At 43.1% G+C, this 16500-nt stretch overlaps 1 protein-coding gene across 4 annotated transcripts; it reads right to left on the bottom strand.

Moving 5' to 3' along the window:
- Positions 1-275: 275 nt before the first annotated feature.
- On the bottom strand, positions 276-16453 carry REXO5 (RNA exonuclease 5). 4 transcript variants are annotated; one of them, XM_054210957.1, is made up of 19 exons: positions 16055-16453; positions 14227-14348; positions 13257-13383; positions 12318-12402; positions 10971-11108; positions 10731-10819; positions 9784-9899; positions 8834-8972; positions 8164-8258; positions 7232-7334; positions 6495-6631; positions 6074-6200; positions 5622-5732; positions 5368-5505; positions 4771-4863; positions 4036-4255; positions 3322-3515; positions 2601-2710; positions 276-492 (listed from the first exon to the last, which is right to left on the bottom strand). In XM_054210957.1, the coding sequence occupies exons 1-19, from the start codon at positions 16169-16171 to the stop codon at positions 423-425; spliced, it is 2331 nt and encodes a 776-aa protein (XP_054066932.1). In that variant the 5' UTR covers positions 16172-16453; the 3' UTR covers positions 276-422. The 4 variants fall into 4 exon arrangements, with proteins under 4 accessions (XP_054066932.1, XP_054066933.1, XP_054066934.1 ...); XM_054210958.1 differs by having other exon boundaries at positions 6074-6182; positions 16055-16451; XM_054210959.1 differs by lacking the exon at positions 16055-16453 and adding an exon at positions 14677-14715.
- Between the last annotated feature and the right edge of the window lie 47 nt (positions 16454-16500).

Consider the following 16500-nt stretch of genomic DNA (forward strand, 5'->3'; position numbering starts at 1 on the left):
GAGCAGCTGCTGCAGGTTCTACATTAACTTGGCTTGCTGGTTTGAGGGCCCGACAGGTTTCAGTGAAGACAGCCCAGCTGGTACGTCAGTCGCCGGCAGTCACCGACTGGCTGAGGTACATCTTGTGGGCCAATACTGACGGGCTGTCGCACCAACACCCCCCGCCCCACCCCGGTTTGCGCCTGACTCTGCCTCAGCACTTGCCCAGTTCACCCACTGCTGAGGAAAACTGCCACAACAAGAAGGGTTAATGGAAAAGGTTTTGCGCTTTAAGATGTTTTGAATAGCTTTTATTTTTAGGCTTTGTAAAAGATACAGAGTGAAAGCCTATTGTTCTTATGGCAAGAGATCTTTACAAAGACATCAATATTTAAAGTAATTAAAAATATCTTAACAAAAGACTTTGCTTAAAAACTTGGCAGTTAACAAGCACTCCTCCCTCTGTCACCTTTTATTCCCATCAGACCAAGGCCAGATTGTGATCCATACGTGCTGCAACACAAACAAGAGGAGTGTTATTTCTGGTCAGGGTGCCCTTGATGCACACAGACTTGCTGGTCTAGTAGTGAGACCCCTGCAGCCCTCAGGGTCAGCAAATTGGAAAAAAAAACCTGCATTTTTTTATTATTTTTTTTTCCCCCACCCGTCATTTTTTTGGCATTCTTTTTAATCAAGATGCCTCCTCTGGATGATCAGTAATACAGGACCCTCACTTGGCAAGAAACCTCTTCCAAGCCTGGGATGGAGCTCCTTTCCAACCCACCCCACAGCCTGAGAGGAACACGAGCCCGGGCTCTGTGGGCATCTACAGGCTCTTTGTGGATGTGAACTCCCGACTCCACCTGGTCTGCTGGTGGGTTTCATACCCCTCCGTGATGCCACACAACAGGCAACCTTGTGCCACATGAAGCTGGTTTGAGATGGCCCTTGAAAAGTGACTTTGGACCAGCTGAGACCAGCAAATCTGCTACAAAAGACACAGAGTGTGGACTCTAACTCCACAGCCACCCTGGCCTCAAACCTTCCCCGTCGGGCGGACAGGCTGGTGTGCAAAGCGGCTGAGGTGACAGTGCTGTAGAGACGAGGCAAATGATTGCTGAGAAATGTAAAAACTGACTCAGCTGTAGCCCAGAAGGCCGCAGCAGGTGATGAAAGGCCCATGTGCACTACTAAACTGCCCGCAGAGGTCAGCCCTCCGTCCAGGCCTCCTCCATGGCCGAGTTAAACTGAGGCAGTATTTGATACCGACCTTGTGCAAGAGACCATTTATACACAGCAACATGAAACCGGCACTTCTCTAATAAGGTAGGAATTGCTGCTGTCTCATTTTGTGTGCTATTATTTCTTGGTGTAGGGGGAAAACGGCTTAATGATCAAACTATTAAAAAAATATTTTTTAAAAACCAGTTATTAAAAACTGAACAATTAGAGCAAATCATACAAGAGCAGCCCTCGGCATGCAACCTTGCTGAAATGGTTTGTCATTTAGGCATTATGCCTAAATATACTCCTGGCTTGGGATGCGTCTTCCTTCTAGGGCCACTGTTTGGTGCAGCGCATAATACAGCATCATGAGCCTTCTCAGGAAGCCTTTCAAGTAGGAGAGGAGAAGCTGGGCAGCCAGGCTGAGCAGCTCTGTCTCCCTGCTTCTATTTCAGGGCACGTCTTCTGTCCCCGCAAGGAATGGTACCCCTGCTGTCGAAGGGACACTGAAGAAAAGCGAGGGTAGATGTGACCTTTATTTGACTGTCTGACCAGTGACACAGTGAGAGACCAGAAAGAGGAATGCTGAACTAAGTATGCACTCAGTACCTAGGGCCTTTCCTGGGAAAGATTTAACCTTTCTGGTTAATAACTGAGCCGTGAATGACTGTGGCACTTCAGGCTGCAGGGTCGGAAATGCGGGAAGCCCACTCCTCTGGAAGCATCCCTGATAGTAGGGCTGAAGCCCAACGCAACTCTCAGAGTTGCCCCTTCCTATGAAAGCTTACGGACTTGGTGAAAGTGTTCTTTTTCCCCAGTTGTGTCCCTCACATAAGAATGAGGGCATGAACCACCTCCTTGATCAGCTAAGACTGAAGCACGTACCTCAGGGTACCACAAGACAACAGCTGGTAGACGGTGCCTTGGCTGCAGCGTTAGGTGGTTTTAAAAAAACCCAATCAAACAAAAACCACACCAAAACCACTTAACAAAACTGGCTGCTGTGGAAACTCTGCTTGATTCTCTCATGAGCTCATAAACCTTACCTTGCTGTCAATAAGGCTGAAACTTTCACCCAGAGGAAGACAGATGAACTGAGAAGACCTGTATAATTAATCAAGACTGTGTGCTTCAGCCTTGCTAATCTGGACCATCAGCTACATAAGTGGTTTCAGCACTTGTGCTTCTTCTGGATCAGGCATGGCTTATGGGCAGAACTTACTGTTCAGGTTTTATTGGCCTAACATGAAAGTCAGACTGAATAAGTACAACAGCTTCTTCAGGTCTTCTCTCAGGCTTTCACTTCCTTGTGCAGCGTTTTATTTTTTAATAGATTAAGATAAAAATATTTGGCTATGTAGTTTCCTTGGGTCTTTGCAAAATAGGTGGCAAGTTACCTGTTCACTCCAGGAAAGAGGACAACGCACAAGGTGTTATTCTGCAGACTTCTATAAAGCTTTTGGATATGGTTGTCTAACTTCTTCACCTTTTTCTTTAGATCCTGCTCCTGCATAACAGAATATAAGCATTAGAATCCCCAACTCATCCGCAGAGCTGTAGCAATCACACCTCACGCTCATGTGGTGAGACTGACCCTCGGGCAGTGTCAGGGATCGAACAGGTGAGGCCAGCAGTGCTTCTGTTACTGGTGGGCAGTTGGCAGCGCAGGGGCTCCAGCAGCAGCAAGAACCACACGCCCTACTCAAATGGCACTGCAGCTTCCTCCAGGAAAAATGAGAGCTGCAACTAGAGCTATTCCTTCCTGCACACCCACACAACAGTCACCTCTCCGACTCCCAAACAACTTGCTACACCTGTACATGCCCTCCGACAGAGGGTGGTAGGCTTCAGTTCCTGTGGAGCATCACTCACTGCCCTGCCAGCTGCGCTGGTTTTAAGGTTATACAGTACCCTGCAACCATCACATTGGCTCACGTGATAACACCTCTCCAAACTGCCTTGTGGGAACTGATCCTCGGCAGCCTCTCTGCTCCAGCACAAGGAGACCCTTCGGTTACAAGCAGCTCTGCGCCTAAGTCACAAAGTCATCACTCCTGGTTCCCAGGGCAGTAACCCCTTCACTAACTGCAACAAACATCAGCATAGTCTTACACTCACAGAGTCAGGCAGTTGCTGCATTTTCTTATAAAAGATGTTTCCTCTTTGCTTCCCGTTGCTGTGATTCATTTGCCGAATCCATCTCCAGAGGTGACCTGAAGCAAGAGCATTCCTACTTCTTAGTTTGCTGCCCTTCAAGGTCCAGCCATTTATAACTTCAAGGGCATCCACAGCACTCTGCGATTTCTGGAATTCTGAAACACAAAGAGAAGGAGACCGTGCTTTGGCAGGGATGTTGCTGCCCTGTTCCTTGGCATCTGTAGGGCAGAGCTAAAGGTGTGGAGCAGGAGGGAGACGAGAAACAAACCACTGCTGCAAGCTTGCTAAAGGTAAACATCAGACTATAGAAATGCCAGTGAACTGCAACAGCACTCATCCAGTTGTTCTCCTCACCTTTGTAGAGGTGATTACTTGTCTGTGTGAAGCTGCACAGTAGCCAGCCCTCACGCTGAGGTACTGGAGCTAATGAACTATCCTGGAACTTTTCTAAGTAAAGATAATCTTTTTTCTTATTTAAGCAAGTTTTTTTGCTTTTAAATATTTAGCTGTAAACTACGCCTCCAAACAATATATGCTTTCACTGAAGTATTTTAAATACCATCACTTAGAGCATACGTGAGTTTCAGTAGCTCTTGCTGTGTCTGTGCAAAGTCCCAAAGGCTGCTGAATGAGCTTATGTGAAGGAAATAAGCAGGCGTACGTGAAGCTACTTACTGAGGAAACAGCAGTTCCTGTGCTTTGCACTCTGGAGATCCTTTGGCAGGAACAGCATTTCCAGGTCTTTCAACTGGCTAAATTCTTCTTGCAAGTCCTTCTCTGTTACTGACTGCTTTAGACCCGCCACATAAATCACACCTTCGTTTTCTACATCCAGTTCTAATTCCTTTATCAAAACATCACAGTCCAGCATTGCTGCAGTGACAGGCCTCTGGACCTGGGGTGGATTCAGCAGGAACAAACACGGCACGTCAGCACAAGCAGCTCTGTGTTCTGAGCCTCTATTTTAAATTATTTTCTCCCATTACTAGAAGTTGACAAGCTATTTTCCCTCCCTTGAAAAAAATACAACTAATGAAGGCTAACTTAATTAGTCATGAAAAAGGAAGAGAGATCATGTTTGTAATGCAGAAGCACTATAAAACTAAGAACCCCATACTTTGTATATGGCGTTTTAACACCCTGTTACTTGGCTCTTCCTTTTAAAGCTGCAGTTGGAAGTCAGAATGCTTTCTAACGCCTTCTGCCAACAGGCACAATGGAAAAAAAAGAGGGCTATAACTATTTCTTTTCAGCCAGTGGCTCTAAATTGTCCAGGGACAGGGAGATGGTAACAGCCCAACCAGCCAGCATTTGCCCAGACGCTACGCTTGAGCAGATGTTAAAAGAGACATAGTGGCTGCTGTTCCTATGCTCAACAGCACTCGGGCTTTTGCTGTTTGCATTGCTTACCTTAATGCAGGATCCTGCTACCTCAGCTCCATTTAGGCTTTCCACAGCAAGCTGGGCAGCTTCCAGCACTTCGTATTGGATACAGACATAGGGCTTGAAACAGAACGGTAAGATACTTCAGACTTATCAATAACACACATTAGCCCTCCCCTTTTTAAAAGTCAGCTGTCAATAAAGTTATGTTTTCTTTTAAAAATAAAATATAAAAACGTTTGGGGGTAATATACGTAACACTCTATATACCGTAGCAGTTAAAAACAACCTTCAGTTACCTCATCAATGAGTAACAACCTTTTTGTCATTAAAGGCCTTAGCATATCAGTTCTCTCAAAAGGGACAAAAAGCATCTCAGCTTCTCCAGTGCTCAAAGTCCTCTAGCTTGAACAGCACAGTTAAGCCACGTGAGCTGTGTTTATTCTTGTCATTGTGTGTAGCAGCTTTTAGATACCCCGAATTGTTGCAGTTCATGACTAAACCACCAGAAAAAAACCCACACCGAGTAACTGGAATTTCAGTGGTTCTAATCTATATCTTTCCAAGAGATTATTCGGGCCTTCCATGTCTGTCAGCAAGCTTAGTGCTTTGAGTGCGCCTCACCTGGTACGTTTCAGTTACCACTGTAAGACACTGGATTGGTCCACACTTCCCAAACTTCTTTTTCACAGACTTCAGGCGAAAGTTTTCTTCAAACGGACCAGCGTAAATTGTGAGCATGTCCGTCAGCTTGCTTCCCACCTGTAGGAACACAGATCAGAGAAGGAACGTCACAAAGCAAAGGAACTTGGTGCCTCCAGATAACTAACGTCTCTTTCCAAGCTCAGCAATGAAGACTATTCTCAAAAAAATAGTACCTTTTCACAAAGTTCAGCAAGAAGGCGAGAGGAAATATTTTCTGGACCCAAACTGAACTGAATGATACTGAATGTGGACAGGGGAACATCTTCTAAGGCTTTCTGAAGAATCTGGAGGGAAAAGAGTGTAAGAGCCCTAAGACGTACAAAACAATTGTACTGCAAAGGATCAGAAACAAAGCTATTGAACTTAATTCCCAACTTTAATTTTCATTATTGTCCAAGGAAGTCCTCAGGCAGAAATTCTTCTTTAGTGAGTCATAAGAGGATGTAGAGGATCAAAGCTTATTTCCGAAATGTTAAAATGGATTTAGCTAACCTGGTATTAACACTATTACTAACAGTATTGTCAGGCAGCTTTTTTAAAACAGGACTCATCTACCCACCCCCAGAACAAGAACTCTGAACTACTTTGATGCTTGGTTAGACAAACCCACTCTAAGTCCATTCACCTGTTTGTTTGAAGTGCTCAGGTTACTCTGACACAGGCCAGAAGAGTCTAGTTCCTGTCTGCCCAAAAGGAGGGGGTTTTGGCCAGTTACCTGCAAGCATTCTAAAAAACTAGCAGAGAGAAGAAAGCTGTGAATCACAGTATTTATCAATATGGTGAATTAAAAGCTTTCAAGTGTTTGTCTGAGCAAAATTATACAGTTCATTAAAGAAATGTGAAAGAACATTCTTGACCTCAACATCAAAAGCAGCCTAGAAAACGCTTTGTGAAATTTAAGATGCAACTTCTGAAAATTTTCAATACTATGCTACAATTATTTGATTCTCTCTGAAGATCCTGATGCCTTCTGAAAAACATAACGTACTACTTTGATTTTATTATTAAACTGAAGGAAAACCATGCAAATTTGAGAATCTTATTACCATGGTTTGGATAAACGTGGAGGCTCATTCAACTGTTGCTGGACCCTACATCCTTGTGGCTGTAACGCATCTTTTTTCTTTGAGACCTCAGCCAGGTTTTCAGCTTTCAGAAGCATCTCCAAGTTTAGTTCTGCTACCTTGGGGAAGGAAGAAGATTAGTAGTTGGCTTTGATCTCACGTAATTGTAGCTAACCAAAAAGCACATGCTTTCTCTATGAGTCACCTAGGCACACTCCACAGTAGTGAAGAAACACAGGCATTAATTTCTTGCCTTATTATTTTCTGTTGTCATTGTCAAGCATGCAGCGCTCACAGCATCAAGCAGCAATCATCTCCAAAGAACTTCTCTCAGAAATCAACAACACAAGCAAGAGATTCATAAAACCAGCTGAATCACTACCACAACATACAAGGTCTCTCACTTCTTTCATCTAGAAAAATGACAGGCATTCCTGTAGGCTGGAAGTGTCTCAGTCCTTCTTTACCCAGTGCCCCTCTTCAAGATATGCTGATTCATGTCAGCATTTAAGTACCGAAACACTGGTAATGCTCGCGTTATTAAGATACCTGGATATATGCTGAAAGTAACAAGCTGTCAAAATTGAGGCCTCTATCACAACTCCATTTTCTCTTTTAAACCAACAAGAGGATGGGCAGGGATGTTTTTTTTCCTTCATAAGCACAACAACTTGTATGCTCTGCGATTAAGGACAGAAATCTTAATTAGATATAGCTACCTTTGCTGGTCCTTGCTCAATAAAGAATTGAGCCAATTCCAAAGCAGTTCTAGCATCTTCTGCAGGATCATGCCCAACCATTTCTTCACATTGAATCTCCTTCCTAGGGCATCAAAATTAGGCGTACAGGCAGGTTATCTGTTTTTCCACACTGACCAACATCCTGTCTTTTCTAAAATGGGTCCTTTCTGGGCAAAATAGCTTTCCTCTCTCCAAAAAGGATTTTGGTTCTGTGCTGCAGCATTCTTGTGAAATATTCCCAAAAGTTACCGCAAGACATGTTTTCGCAATGTTGAGCAAAACACTGTTTACCAGGTTTGACAGAAGCAGTGCTAATACTTGGTACTCTCATGCGTGACTATTTTTAATTTTACTTCTTCCTCGACCAATGACCCAACTCACAATTTGCACATAGACAGCGAGGCAGCCTCCAACTCAGTGAAGTCTGGCGCTGCAGAGTATTAACAGTCACTATGTGAACGGTGAGAACTATATTGCTAAGACATACTACCCAGTGGTAGGTAGTACACCGAGGAATATCATTTAAGTCAGTAAAGCACACTTTCATACATTAACCTTTCTCTCTTGCTAACTAAAACAGATCTCATTAGCATGAGCCAGAGTGTCTTTGTTGCTCTACAATTCAGTACACTGATACGGCTACAGACCTGCAGAAAAGCTAGTGTTGCGAGGACCCAAACCTGCTTGGGTCACAGCATCCCTGCTTGCTCAACGACAAGCCATCACGCTGCCTGATGTTTCAAACCGGCAGTAAATTCTTCTTTACCGTGTCTATTTGCACAGCCTCCTCCTTTCTTTTGAATTTTAGTGAAAAACAAAATAATTCTGATGCTACTAGTGGAAGAGCAAGACCCTGTGCCCCACCGTCAGAGTTTCTAATATTTACCACAACAATATGGTAATAATCTTACCCTAAAACAGCTCTGGCTAGAAATTTTAGCTTAAATCTTCGATTTCCTGTTCTGGCAAAAAGCAATGAAGTATCGATAACACTGGGGTGGATCATCTGGAGGGGAGAAAACATCACCAGTTTAATTTAAGAACAGCAGTGATACAGAATTGGGCAGTAGCTCCATTGTTATCTGCGCCTCTGCCTTTTCATTTCAGTTGCCAGTTTCTCACTGGTAGATAACTGGGCCACAACAAGAGAGCAGATGGGAACAATGAAACAAACACAGCTCTCCTTTCTAACACTCTATTGGGAAGATCTAGATTGGGTTAGAAAGATGAATTATGATTCAAGTATTTTAGGCTGGTTAAATTAAATATAGGAAGGACTTCAGTTCTTCCCGTGACAGCTATCAATCAGAAGCATCTGGCTGAAGCAGAGGTAAAGCTGCTGTTGCACCTGTATCTATGTGTGGACAGACTCCTCCCTTGCTTTTGGGTTCTGAACAACCCCTTGCAAGTTTTATAGATGTAAGGAGAGTCTTTCTCTTTTAAATCCTTACAGACATAAGGCTACTCATAATAAAAAGCAATTAACAAGTGTTCAGCAATAAAAAGAGCAATTGTTTAGAGTTTTCAGGTCTGAAATCAGTATCACAGGGTTGGGAAAAATACTCTTAAAAGCATACTCACTTCCAAAGCCTGAAGATCATTATTTAGAGAATGACCCACCAATACTGCATCACGGGGAAGTATTTTTTTTAGTCTGGTTTGGATATCTGACAGGCTGGTTTTCACTGGAAGAAGCATTTCCTCTGTGATTCCTGAGAAGCTTCAAAACAAAAGCTGGATGAGGTAAAAGCAACACACTAGCAACAGCGCCTACTGGCGAGTATTACAAGCAGAGCATGTAAAATATGAACTCATGACAGAATGCTATTTACTGCTCTCTGTTCCACATAAGAGGATATACTGCAGGTATAATAAACTGCTATCAGTGCTACCACCTCTGTTTCAAAATTTTATCTCTCTCAAGTATAACTTATTCTTAAGTGAGGCAGTTCTTAGCATCAGATAGCACAGGTAAGGAAATACTGCAAGACTGATCGTGGAAGGAGATACTTCCAAGTAACCTGAGGGGATTGGCATGTCACCTCCTCGACAAAGTCGGGCAAAGTTTTGGAGAAAACAAGGCTTGAGTTTTGCCTGCTCTTGTTATAATACTGAGCCCAGCCCTAGAGGTGTGTACAAGCTGATGAGCTGCTCCGTTCATTTTTTACAGATGAGCAAACTTAGCTATGGAGCAGAGACACAGACTGCAATCTTGTACTCGTACCCTCCATCTTATTTTATAGCCAGCAGTACTTAGGCTGTGTATTGTTAATTTGTAACAGAACTTTTCCTAGAACGCTGCAGAATGGTAATGCTTCCGCCTGGTAGCCACACGGCCACTAGGTAGCAGAAAGTATATATATAACGTTGGTTATTCTAATCACATAGCAAGAACTGTATTCCGAACACCGAGAGAAACGCAGTAGCATCTGTGCAAACCACAGCCTTCTGAAAGGTCCTGTGTAACAGGCTTGGTTTGAAAGGGTCGCAGCTCTTAAAGACGAGGAGTAAGAAACTTATGTGCAAGTCACCTGGTACGGTAGTTCACTACTTCGCTCTGAGGTTTGACGAGTTCATTCAAGAGGCACTGACCCCGTGCATCCACCAAAGAGACATAAGTGACTTCATTCCCTTTTGCAGTCAGGCACTGTCAGGAAGAAGCAGAGGCAGATGTTGAATCAGCATGATGCTGCCACTCAAAAACCTTGGCTAACATCTGATTTGGCTGCAGCCAGCATCACTACTAAGGAGTTACTCAACTTGGAGATCTACCACTCATAGCTAGTTGTTTTATACTGTAGCATGCTTCATTTTAATTGTTAAATGCCCAGCATAAGCACAGCAAACACAGAGGTAAGCACAACACAAACAAAACCATTGTAAAGAAGTGCTGATTTCACAAAATTGGTCTGTGCACTGCACTGCAGAGCTGTCACTGAGAACATCTTCACCAGAGAGGATGCACAATTTAAAAGCAGAGCCCAGGGTGTATCATTAGTTACTCAATGCTGATGCCAAATAGGCATCTCTGCAAGGTCAAAACTGCACTAAACGAGGAATCTTCACCACAGCATGCTACGAGAACTGTGATGGCTAAAGGAAAGATGTGTGATGCAGAAGTATCTTTCCCAACCCTTGGGGAGGGCCGGGAGGAGGAATTCCACAGCAGTCTCAGGGGGTACTGCAGCACCGCTGATGGGCCTGCCAGATCCAGCTGCTGCTCTGACAGCCAGCACAGAACTGAGCTCTCTGCTGCACTGCTCACGGTAACATTTCTGTCTTGTCGCCAGAAGCACTTCCTCAGTCCTTCCCATGGCTGCATTTAACACTGGTACCATCAGTGAAGGGACTGGCAGCAGATATTAATATCTATCATAAGTGGTTTAGCAAATACACAGGGTGCTTGGCTCACTTCGGAATAGCTGGTAGGAGTCTGGTTGCTCAACTATATTTTATAAGGCCACACATTCATTTTTACCATTTCACAATCCAGACCAAAGAGGGGGCTGCTGTCCGTCCTCTGCTTATCACACCCTGTACATACATAGCCTTTCCATCTAGTGGAGCCTAGAATGAAAAGATATCCATGAATAACAGACAGACCTCTTTCCTCTAAAACTCATCATATATCTTATGTGACCAAACATATCACTAACTGTGAAAATTTTAAAAAAAAAAACAAACCAAAACAACCAAATAAATGTCTTCAAAAACTGACCTTTTATGGGATAGTCATATTTGTTCAGCTCTTCTGAAGTTAGAATATAGCTTGTAAGACCACGTTTTTTTCCTCCATATTTCTGAAAGATGGGATCACATTTCAAGTCTGAGCTTTTAGAACTAGTGGAAGTCAAACCTGTAAAATAAAGAAGCATTTGTCAAGCTCAGATAGCACTCCCTACTTGCAGTCAGTTTTCTGCAGTAGTATGTAAGCTAAGAGGCTACACCATTTCAAAGGAAAACATTACCTAGAACAATAAACTGGAGAGACAGACAGACATATCTGTCTATTGCCAGTTTATATCTCCAGTTTATATCTCATTTATTGTATGTATATATACACACACCATATAAATTATATATACATAATTAGATATACACAACACTATATATAATGTATATAGTGTATATACTATATATATAATATGCTTAATATTCAGGATACTTGAATCTTACTCCCAGTTCAGCTACTGACACCGCTGGCTGATTCAGAAGCAAGTGAGTCTCGCTTTCCGTTCAGAAATAGAGAGAACAAACTTGCCTCATAAGCCTGACAACATAATCATCTGTTACTTCATGTAAGCTGTAAAAGAAGTTCTCTTTTCTTTTCTACCTTCTCTTTGGAATTCTTTCCTGTAAGTGTTATCAGGAGAAAAGTGTGGCTCACAAGGAAGCAACCACTGAACTGACACCAGAATCCACAGCTGTATGAAGTTCAGCTATCCTGTAGGTGATTCTCTGCAGATTACACTTAAAAGAAAATACACCTGACATCTCAGATCTGTGACTGTGCAGTAGGTTTACAGTCACGATGCTAGAGGGCTTTGTCAATACACTGAATGTAACAGCTATTCATTCTCCCATTTAGGACTTGAATTCAAGGTTCTTTGTTACAATTCTAACAATTTCAGTGAAGTTGCAGTCTCCTGCAGGTTTTGTACAAGCCTGTTGGATTACAATCACTTTTATAGAGAGTATAAAAATAGGAAATCTGTTGTCAACATACCCAAAGAAATGAGTAACAACTCATCTCAAATCTAATTTATGTTTCCGTATCTTTTATTAGATACATCTTAGAATAATCAAAAAATGGGTAACAAATCAGAATTTTGGATTAAACATGTTTAAAACTTTATCTCTGCTTTTTGCATTTACTTGTGACCAACAGAGAGTTATTGAACTAGTTAGGATAACTAGTCTCATGCTTTAAGCCATTGTATGTTTTCCTTTGTAAACAAGTTTACCATAGCACCATGCCGGCATTGCACAGGATGCAAAGTCATAAATTACTGTTGAAAGTGAATCACTGTGGTTGAAAGAAACGATGCAGAACCAAGCAAGATACCTTGTGCAGTGTTTTGAGGTTTCGGGTTTGCTCCTTCTCCGTACAGGCTGGCTAGGAAGTTGGCAGAAGGTGTTAATGTGAACCTCTGAAATAAAGAAATGTGTTACAGGCTTTGAAGCAGAAGCAGAAATATCAAGCAAATTAGATGTTCTTGATTCCTAAACCAGCCAAATTTAGAGAAGGATGGATAACAAAGTAATGGAAATACGTCTGGTGTTTTCCCAAGGAAGAATAAAAACCCAACACAAACCAAACCTGTTTTAATGACAGATAATATAGGATTCTTTGTACAATGGGACAGATTTGCCTTGCCCGGTACAATCAAGAAGGCAAATCTTAAGACTTTCTTTGATAGAAACTAAAGACTTTCCAGTTAAGTTGTAATTTGCATTTGCTGCAGTTCAGGGAGAATTCTCTAGGAGTCTGAATTGAAGTGCTTCTTTCTTCCTTCAAAAATATTGCTTGTAACTCAGAAAAATAAAATAATTCTTCTAATAATCTTTTTGTGAAATGGGAGAAACTCGACATAAAGTGCAAATAATAAAAGTGAGATTTTTCAACCAGTGGGAATAGCATAACTATTGAGAGTCTCCTCACTCACTCAGAGTAAATTCCAAATTAATTGAGATATTTTTAATCTCACTGACATCCGGAAGATGCGGGAAGCGTAATAGTCAGAGGACTGAAACATCAATACATGTTTCACCTGTAAGGCTTCAAAGACGTGTCTTGAAAACCTGTTTCTAATATCAAAGCCTTAGCCTTTGTTCTGAGCTGACAAAGGCTACAAATAGATCCTCTCATTAGCTTGCTTTGTGAGTCAAAGTTGTCCACTTCCTATTAGAAAAGGCAATAATTTCACTGCAGCGATTAATCCTTAGGACATGGTTTCAGGACTGGAAGAACTTTAGAAGACAGCAATACAGTCAGGGGACTTACATGCCGGAACACTTTTCTGAGGTGTCTGAACTGCAAATAGAATTGGTAGAAATGGAGTTGGCTCATTTCAGGTAGAACAATAACGACAACCCCAGCCAGGTGGCTTTGGCGATAAATACGGCACCAGCTGCAGTTTAAAAAAAAAAATCAAAAAATCAAAAATCAAAGCAAAACAACTATCAAGCACTCTTAAAAACAAACTTGGAACCAGCCCAGCTTTTTAAGTCAGTGAATGGCAAAGTGCCAAATGACTTCAATGAGAAGAGGCTTTATAGCTTATCTCAAACAGCCACATATTCCTGGAAGCAACATAATATGGGAGACAGAGAAAGAATGTGTTATAGTAAAATTCTGCTGCAGTACCATTTCAAGACATTTATACCTCATTTATATGCATCAGAATGTGGATACACAAGTAACTTCAGCTGTAGTGATGCAGTCTAGGGAATTAATGCATCAAAATTATTTTCTATCCACTACTAAAAATCTAGAGTGGCATCATTTTGCCTTGAGTTTTATTGCAAGATTCATTACATTTCACCATATTTTGGCTGTCCGAGCCCTTCCCTTCCATTGCTGAGAAGTTGCCCTGAAAAAGGCAACTGTTTCTCTGAAACTCTGCTTCAATTACATCTGACGTGAAGCCTGTTAATATTTTTTGTGTTGCGTTACTATTTTTAACACGGTGTTTTGTTTCTCAGTGTGTGAAGCTTCTTCTGTTCCACAAAATTGTTTAGTTTTTGATAACTGCATGAAACAAAACTATGAAATGGTGGAATCTTTGTCAGGAGAGGAATTCTGGTCTCTGGCCAAGTCTAACAACAACTGTATCTACATAATACAGGCTGTCATTATGGTAACTGCGTTGAACAGATTCCACAACCAACATGGACAATATGCCTTTAAGTAAGTTTTCACAAGCCGTGAAGACACCAGACAGGGCTGATTCCCGAATATGAATGTATTTTACCTGGGCTGTGCTGCACTGTGGCATTTTCCCAAAGCTGCAAACTTTAACAACTCATACAGCTGGTCACGGCTGATCTCGCAGTCCTCGCCAAATAAAGCTGCTGACAAGCAAGATGACTTTTCCTGTAAAAAGGGAAACATTAGTAAAGACAGGTTTTATGTAATCACACAAGATCATGGAAAATTAAGTGAATTATACAGTAAGAGGAAACTATATACTATTTGGATACAATCAACTACATTTAAAATAACTCTTCCAGTTATTGCAGGCAAAAGTTTCCTTTCAGATCACAGTTTAATATTACATTTACTATCAATATTTCAGTAACCCAGGTACAAAACTTCAACGATTTATTTAATAAAGATTAATGTAAGTAGATGTATGTAGTAAGGAGACAAAGTTATTTGATTTGCAAACACGGTGTTCTGCTCTCTCAAATAATTCACCCACTTGGTGCTGTAGAGCTTTGGGCATTTATATTTGCCACTTCATGTAAGGTTTTGCTGTAACCCATTTACTTCATTTACATTATGTGATCTGTTTTGGCAGATGGGTTTGCTGACCCCCACAGGAAAAAAAGTGTTTCATCCAAGGAAACTGCAGGAAGAGATGAGATGGAGACTGTACCACATGGTTCAACACAATAGTTCGTTAAGCCTAAATGTACAAATTCTCCTAAAAGCTAATTAGCAAGTAAACGCATGATTTTGGGGACCACCACTGACCATATGGCCTGTTGGGGCTCCTTTGATCTGTAAAAATTTTCAAGATACTCTTTTTATGTGATGAAAAGACATCACAGCATACAGGGGCAAAGAAAAAAGACCACAGAACACTACAGAATATCAAATCCCAAAGGATAAACAGGATGTCCCTGCTTATTACTGGGGAGTTGGACTAGATGACCTTTAAAGGTCCCTTCCAACCCAAACTATTCTATGATTTGATGAAACAGCTACCAGAAGTTGTGTTTTCCCCACCACGCTAACAAGCCTTGTGCTCATTAATTTTGACAGAGCCTGACAAGGGACTGAGTGGGTGCACTTCTACACCCATTTGTCATTAGGTAAGAAAGCTAAACAGAGGTGACAACCTTTGAGGTCCAAGTGGTTAAGAATCATCTAGTAATAATAACACAGGGTGGCGCAATTGCTAGTCCCTCATCTCTCATGCTAAATTAGACGTATAAGTAATGACACCATTGTTTTCAAGACAGCCTAATTAGACATCTGCAAAAAAAAAAAAAAAAAAAAAAAAAAAAAAAGAAAATCCCAACCAAACAGCAGAAGTTTCGTTTCACCAAGCCAAGGCTACCTGCCAAGCACAGGAACGTCAGTTTGTGATCAGGTACAAATAATCCCGACAAGAGCACGCTTAGCCCTCGTCCCGTGCGGGGAGCACGGCGTAACGGGGTGAGTCGGGCCCTACCGTGAGGCTCAGACCTGGGGCTGACGGGCACCCTGCAGGCGTGAACGCGCTCAGCACACACGTGCTCCTTTCAAGATCGATTTTCTTTAGGAAAAAACGATACTGGAGAGTGCATTTACGTTAAGAGTTTAAAATTCCCCAAATGTAAACGCATAACACTCCAAATGAGTCAATTTCCACGTTTCTGGGAGCAGAGACTAAGCCATTATCTGCAGGTATTATCTTTAGCTAACCCTCCGGCTAGCGAAACGAGCAGACCGCCAGTAAAACACGTTTTTGCGGAGTTTCCAGCATCCCAACGCGTGATGCGATAACCTACAAAGGGCTCCGCGCGGGAGAGCCGCCGCGGGCCCGCAGCGCTCCCCTCACAGCGCCGGCCGCGCTCCGCTCCGCTCCTCACCTCAGGGCCCGGCTCCCGGCCGCCGCCGGCCGCCCTCCTCCTCTTCCGAGCCGCCTGCCGTCCCCCCGCGCCCTCGGCGGGCCTTTTGAGCCCGTTCACGCAGACGGCCTTTACCATGGCCCGGATCAAAGAGCCGCCGGGCGATGCCGCCGCAGCCCCTCACAGCGGGCTGCCGGCTCCTCACAGCGCGCTGGCGGCCCCTTCGTGCCAGGCCCCAGCACCTGGACAACGGCCCAGGCTCCCTGGGCAGCACCGGGAGGGGGGGTTCGTCCGCAGCCCTGACGCCGTGGGACCGATCCCCGGCCGTCCCCTCCTCCTCCTCCTCCTCCCCCGGTGCCCCGCGGCCGGTCCCACCTCGGCCACACGGTACTCTCAGGCCGCCAGTGAGCACGACGCCTCGACACGCGGCTACCCGCGCCTGCCTGCGGGCAAGGCCAGAGCAGCCG

This window comes from Rissa tridactyla, chromosome 8, assembly GCF_028500815.1.
Source record: "Rissa tridactyla isolate bRisTri1 chromosome 8, bRisTri1.patW.cur.20221130, whole genome shotgun sequence".
NCBI classification, from domain to species: Eukaryota; Metazoa; Chordata; class Aves; order Charadriiformes; family Laridae; genus Rissa; species Rissa tridactyla.